Source organism: Zerene cesonia, chromosome 14 (genome assembly GCF_012273895.1).
Source record: "Zerene cesonia ecotype Mississippi chromosome 14, Zerene_cesonia_1.1, whole genome shotgun sequence".
Taxonomy (NCBI): domain Eukaryota; kingdom Metazoa; phylum Arthropoda; class Insecta; order Lepidoptera; family Pieridae; genus Zerene; species Zerene cesonia.
Genome location: NC_052115.1, coordinates 6,353,439 through 6,360,270, shown reverse-complemented (window position 1 = coordinate 6,360,270; position 6,832 = coordinate 6,353,439). Strand labels below are relative to the sequence as shown.

The window sequence follows — 6,832 nt, the reverse complement described above, 5'->3', positions numbered from 1 at the left end:
ACACAAACCTTGGTAATAACACATTCTACTTATTTTTGTTGAAAAGTTGAAAATTACTGAGCTACAAACCTAATGTACTCAATCTACATAAAATATAGTCGTGTAAGTAACACCTATAACTCAAGAACAGACGATTTTTTCCGAGACGAGATCGATAAAAAAAATGGAAAAATGCTCCAAAAAGATTCAATAATTTCAATAACAATATCAAAATATATGTATAAAAATAAAAAGCCTTAGCTTAAAACTTAGGAAGGGTCTTATGGGGAAAAAAGTACCATAGGTGAAGCCACGCCGGACCGTTAGTACAATATAAACTGTTGATGATGATGTTACCCGTTAATGATGAAGGTAACTTTCGTAAGGTAGGAAAGGATTTGCAACTGAATATAAGGAATTGACTGGTAAGGGTGTGAAAAAGGAAAAGCCAAAGGCAAAAGGCCATGTCAAAATAATTTATCATATAATTAACTTTAATTTTTTAACAAAGTATATAAATTAAATATAAATAGATTCAACCGAGATTTTATATTATAGAGATTCACACTTACTTGCGTCAGTGCGCCACGTAGTAACTATTTAATACTTTGTACAAATATTCGTATAATATACGTCTGTTCAAACTGGGCCACACATTGCATGTAAACATTCAAACGTAGTTTTAGTTTTATACATGGAAAAAACATTTACAAACCTTCCTGCCTTTGCAAATGTTTTATTTGCTTATTTATGCAAATGTGTCGCCGGCTACGAATATTCGTAGGTCGCCGGCATCATATTCAACTCTATAATTCTGATACGAGTATTCGAATGCAGATGTTAACAAACTTTTTAAACTGCTGATTTCGCTTGTGACGTCTGTCAACTTGCAAATCAAGTAAATCGTGACTTTCAAAATATAAGTTTACATTGTTGGACTTTCCGTTTTCTTCAAATAAAAAGCAATTTTTAGATACATAAATCATGCCTAAGGTTTCTGGTAAGTTATTCTGCTTTCGAAATAACATTATGCTTAATCACTTTAGTATTTTCTAGGTTAGAAAGATGTTTCTAAATACTAGATATTATACTTTTTGAACTTTTGTTTTATATTTAGGAACAAAGTAAACGCCTTGAATGGTACTAACCAGTGCGAATTATTTGTCTTGTTTACACTATAAATGTGCATGTAGAGTCTCTTTTATATTATAAATAATGATGTCAAGGATGACTTCACGAATAAGATGCCGGTTTTGTTGTTTTATAGAAAAATACTCATATTTCTAGAATAAATTTAATTTTTCTATTAGCTTAATATAACAAACGTTTTAATTACAGTTTTTGTTAAATAAACATGTAATTTTCAATCGAGACTAATCTTTATCTTCCTTTAAACAGTTAAAGTCAAATGGGGTAAGGAGACATTCCCCGGCGTGGAAGTCAACACAGATGATGATCCGGTGGTGTTCAAGGCACAGATATTTGCCTTAACTGGTGTCCAACCTGAAAGACAAAAAGTAGTCTGCAAAGGTGTCACTCTTAGAGACGATTCTTGGGCCAACTTTAAACTTACCAATGTGAGCATACAATTAATTTAGATAAACGTTAAAATATTAACATTCATTGGTTACATGTTTTGAACAATACAACATGCAATTGAAAAATTATTGTTTAATGCAATTTCCAATTGGAAAACTTGTTTTTATTTTTTGATACATCTATACATCCATCTCAAGTATATCCAAGAATTAAAACATAATATAAACTGATTGATTCATGCAATAGGGTTCAGACAAAATACTCTTTTCAATAGAATAACAAATATAAGTACAGGTCTATTAATAACCTTGAAATGTAAAAAGCTTGCTCTTCCCAATATTACAAAATTGTGCAAAATCATAATTACCATGCAACTAAAATTAAACTGAAATAAATTGAGCTATTCTACAATCTTACCTATAAACCAAATCCCATCAATACTTTATTATATCAATTATTTCATAAAAATTTAAATGATGACTATCAATGAATTTTTTAGAATGCCTTAGTGCTGGTGATGGGTAGTAAAGAAGAAGATGTGCCATCAGCGCCAGTGGAAAAAACTAAATTTGTAGAAGACATGAATGAGTCAGAGTTGGCTACTGCTGTAAGTAACCTGTTTGTTAGAATTAAGTATAAAATGTGTATTAGTATCTAAATATTCAACTTATTACATAGTATAATAATAATTAAAGATAGCATCCCTCTATCTAAGCATAATTTTTTATATTTTGAAATTTGTCATTAATTGGTTAATTATATGAAAATAATTGGCTAATTATATTTTGTTACACCTAAATTTTCATATTTTTGTATTTATCTATTGAAGTTTATTTAAAATTTTATAACTTATTTCCAATAAATTTTTATTCTTTATTTTTTTTTCCCAGCTGGACCTCCCTGAGGGTTTGGTCAATTTAGGCAACACATGCTACATGAATGCAACAGTGCAATGCCTCAAGACTGTCCCAGAACTTAGAAATGCCTTACTTAATTATGACCAATGTAAGTTAAGTTTATTCACATACTAGCTTTCCATGCACAGCTTCACCAGGACAAATCGTAAGAAAATTCACAGGAACATCAGATGTTGCACCACAATAAAAAATAGCCTATGTTAAAAAATATTCAATGAGCATCATAGGCTATTTTTTATTGCGGTGCGGTTAATTATAATTAACCGCAGCATAATAATTATTTTAAAATTTTCAGATATGCTATGATTACCAAATAAATTAAATATTATTTAATTGAATAATTGTATTAAGATGATAATCACATGACCACTCTTAAAATCTGTACAAGTCTTATATTAGCAGATTAACAGATCTTATATGAATTTATGAACAATATATTTTCTTCCACAGCCTCTGGAGGTGGTACCGCAGGTGGTCTAACATCAGCGCTCAGTGACACAGTGCGAGCGCTAGAAGGCGGGGGCGCCGGTTCGTGCGCAGCAGCAGCTGCACGTTTGCTGCAAGCTCTGCACGATGCAGCACCTCGCCTGGCTGAGTGGGGCTCCGATGGGCACCTGGCACAGCAGGACGCTTCTGAGTGCTGGACGGAGATAGTGAGGGCGCTAAGGATGAGGCTGCCCATGCCGGCACCGGAAAGGTATGACGTGATAGGTGATTGTGAGTTGTTAGGATGTTGCTGCGATAATCATAATTTTTAACAAAAAACTAAATTGATTTCAAATTCTTAACGCTTGGCCAAATTAAAATGGGATCACAAGGTGCCTCCAAGCTTTTAAATAAAAAAAAAACACATCAAGTTGGAAGTTCAGTTAACACAGTTGGAAGTGCTGGGAAGAGCCAGACCTCTAACTAATATCTCCATCCATCTATCCAAATAAGCTGAGAACAAAAATATCCTTATTGCATCCATTTCTGTTGCAGCAAGTCATTCATCGAGAAATATTTTGGTGGTACCTTGGATGTGGAACTAGTGTGCAGTGAGGCAGATGAGCCACCGACCAAATCGTCAGAGTCTTTTCTACAGCTCTCCTGTTTCATCTCGCAGGATGTGAAATACTTGCAGTCTGGACTCAGATCTGTGAGTTCGTAGTTTGATTTTACTTCCAAAGTGATCTAATTGTATAAAATTAATGGAGTTTAAAAAAAGCTAGTTGTGAATGATCATATCAAAAATACATCTTTGTTAAAGCCACTTTCACTATCCATTCTACTAATTTCCTAATTTAAGTTAAAACAAGGTTTTAAATTTTTTTTTACAGAAAATGTCAGAACAAATCACGAAACTGTCACAGACACTAGGAAGAGATGCTGTTTATACGAAAACAGTGAGTATTAAATAAGTCCCAATATTTAATTTCACTTTTTTTGGCCGATTTTGATAAAACTTTATATTGTAACAGAGCAATATTAAGTTAAGCTTACAGGCCACATATATATGAATAAAATTTTTTAAGGGGTTTTCACTCTCTCTCCTTTTCGAAAATCCACGAATTACAAAATTTTGTAGTCAATCAAGGGAAGCCATGGGCGGATCGCAAGTATGATATAATATTTATATATATATTTTCAGAGCAAAATTAGTCGTCTGCCCGCATACCTGACAGTGCAATTCGTTAGGTTCTACTACAAAGAGAAAGAGTCGATTAATGCGAAAATACTGAAGGACGTAAAATTTCCTCTCGACTTAGATGTGTATGAACTTTGCTCGCCGGAACTGCAAGAGAGACTGACTCCTATGCGGAATAAGTTTAAGGTACATATTTGTCTGCGTACATTTATGATGATTTGATTTTGGTTTAGAATCTTAAAATATCCTCTACATTTAAATTGGAATAGTAAAATATATATATTTTTATTATATATTTAATTTGCAATCATTGCTATAAGGGGTTGTGTTGCCTGTCAAAGTAGGATATTTAGAGCAAGCCCTCCAATGAGGACATCTGCTCTTCAAGTGACACTTAAATTATGTCGATATCGTTACGTTTTTGATATGTCCTTGTTCTCAATTGGCTAGAAAGTTAATTTGGGTGATTCTCCAGTCTGGTCACATACGATTCTGTATGTGTATGATATGAATAGTAAAATATTAATAATGATATGTTTGTTGTGCAAAAGGTTAAGAATGAAAGAAAAAAAAAGTTAGTAAAATAAACTACTATAGAATTTTTTATACTTTTGTACTGTAACTCAATAACTCTGTGGATTTTTAATAAATTCACATAATTCTTTTTTTATTGTCTTTGATAGGAAAGTGTTGTCAATTGGTCCTATTTTAGATCTTGAGTCCCCCAAGTGATGTGAGTTAAAGAAAAAAAAAAGTTGTTATCAATGATATTGTCACGGTTATGTATAGGAAATTGAAGATGCATCCGTCGAATCGTCTCTTGCATCGCGAAACAAGAATCAAGGCGACAACCAGAACTTCAGGAAAAATAAATTAATGCCCTACTGGTTTGAGGACGGTGAGTTTCGCATTCTGTTCATAATTTTTTTATTTATTCTTATGTACTTATGTTATTAAGAAAAAGTATCCATTAGATTGTGTAATCTCAGAAACAGCTGAACTGATTTTGAAAATAATTTCACAGCTTGAACGTTACAATTTACAAACTTAGTCACAGCGTGAGTGATTTAACATCTGTTATATGTATTTTATTACCACTTGACACAAGAAGAAGTGGTATCGTTGCTCTCAAACGAACGAACGAACGAACGAACGAACGAATTAACGAATTAACGAATTGATCATCACGGACCATGGTCATGCATGATCGAATTTTTCTATGATTATAATTTCAAATGTTTATGAATTGTATTTAAGCGGATGCCTATGTCATAACATCTATCTGCATGCAAAATTTCAGCCCGATTCGTCCAGTGGTTTTTTTTTGTGTTTTTTTATGTCACAGTCGGCAATGGAGATTGTGGGACGCCTGATGGTAAGCGCTACCACCGCCCATGAACATTTAGAGAGGCATAAGGTCCATTGCAGACCTTACGCCTCTACAAATGCATTGCCGACTTTAAATTGGGAAGGGATTAAGAAAGAATTATCGAGAGGAATAAAGGAAAGGACTGGGAAGGGTAAGGAAAAGGATGTGGGCCTCCGCCTCCCCTACTCACCGAACGAAATACAGCAGAGTGATATTTCACGCCGGTCTTCTGTGGAGGTGTGTTACTTCCCCGGTGCGAGCTGGCCCAATTCGTGCCGAAGCGTGCTCGACTACCACATACAAAATTTTGGTTTTGGTTGTGCGTTGATAGATCACTATGTCAGTCAGTCACATTTGAGTTATATGCATTTAAATATTTACTTTGTTGTATGGTGTAACAGACATCGGCAGCAACAACAGCGGCTACTACCGGCTGCAGGCCGTGCTGACGCACCGCGGCCGCTCGTCCTCCTCCGGCCACTACGTCGCGTGGGTCGCGCGCGGCGCCACCTGGCTGCGCTGCGACGACGACTCCGTCACCCCCGTCACGGAGGAGGAGGTGCTCAAGCTGAGCGGCGGAGGTACGTGCGGGAGGGGATGGGTCGGCGGCTGCGCTGCGACGTCGACTCTGTCACGCCCGTCACGGAAATTATTTTTTTTTTATCTGATGACTAGAGTAGTAATAAATATTTTCTTGCAGGTGACTGGCACTGCGCGTACCTGCTGCTGTACGGACCCAAAGTGTTAGAGATCCCCGATGAAGAGGAACCCATGGTCACTGAGGTCACAGAAGATAGATCTGGAGAGCCGCCCACTGCGCTTGCGTAGACCGCTGCAAACCTGGGAACAATTCGCGCATTGACGTACTGTAAACACCTAGACCCAATCGCCTATAAAAGGTCTTTTGTTTTGTAGCAAACGGAGATAAATGTTTTAAAACAGTTTTAAGTTCAACCTAATTACAACCTTGATACCTATGAATAAAGTCGAAAATCGTAAAGATTCTCCAATGCTTACATTTGCCTAATGATGCGTGGGTAGAATTTTGCTTCGGACATTTGAGCGTGATTATAAGTCTAGTTGTTTACTGTACGTAAATGATTCTGCGCCAGAAGTTGTGAAAAATAAAATAAAAATAAAAACGACATGATATTTAATACAAGAATTATAATTGTATGGCTTTTTATTAATAAAAATGCTTGACGTTCTCATAGAATTTTGCATTTATGTCATTTAATGACTAAGATTAAATGGCTTTCTTTGATTACATACGATATTCGTTGTAACTAAAAATCTGTTGAATGTTAATGGTAACAAATTATTAAATGTTAAAAGGCAATAAATAGATTTAATTTTGAATATACGGCATATTTCTGTATGAGTATGACAAATAAGGATGAT

The 6,832-nt window shown here is 35.1% G+C and overlaps 1 protein-coding gene across 1 annotated transcript; it reads left to right on the top strand.

The window, feature by feature from the left end:
- Positions 1 to 839: 839 nt before the first annotated feature.
- On the top strand, positions 840 to 6,639 carry LOC119831816 (ubiquitin carboxyl-terminal hydrolase 14). Its single transcript, XM_038355349.1, has 11 exons — positions 840 to 979; positions 1,378 to 1,556; positions 2,018 to 2,125; positions 2,409 to 2,523; positions 2,886 to 3,132; positions 3,417 to 3,573; positions 3,755 to 3,820; positions 4,066 to 4,248; positions 4,852 to 4,960; positions 5,833 to 6,012; positions 6,132 to 6,639. Exons 1-11 carry the CDS (start codon positions 964 to 966, stop codon positions 6,257 to 6,259), a joined length of 1,488 nt encoding a protein of 495 aa, XP_038211277.1. The 5' UTR covers positions 840 to 963; the 3' UTR covers positions 6,260 to 6,639.
- The last annotated feature ends 193 nt before the right edge of the window (positions 6,640 to 6,832 follow it).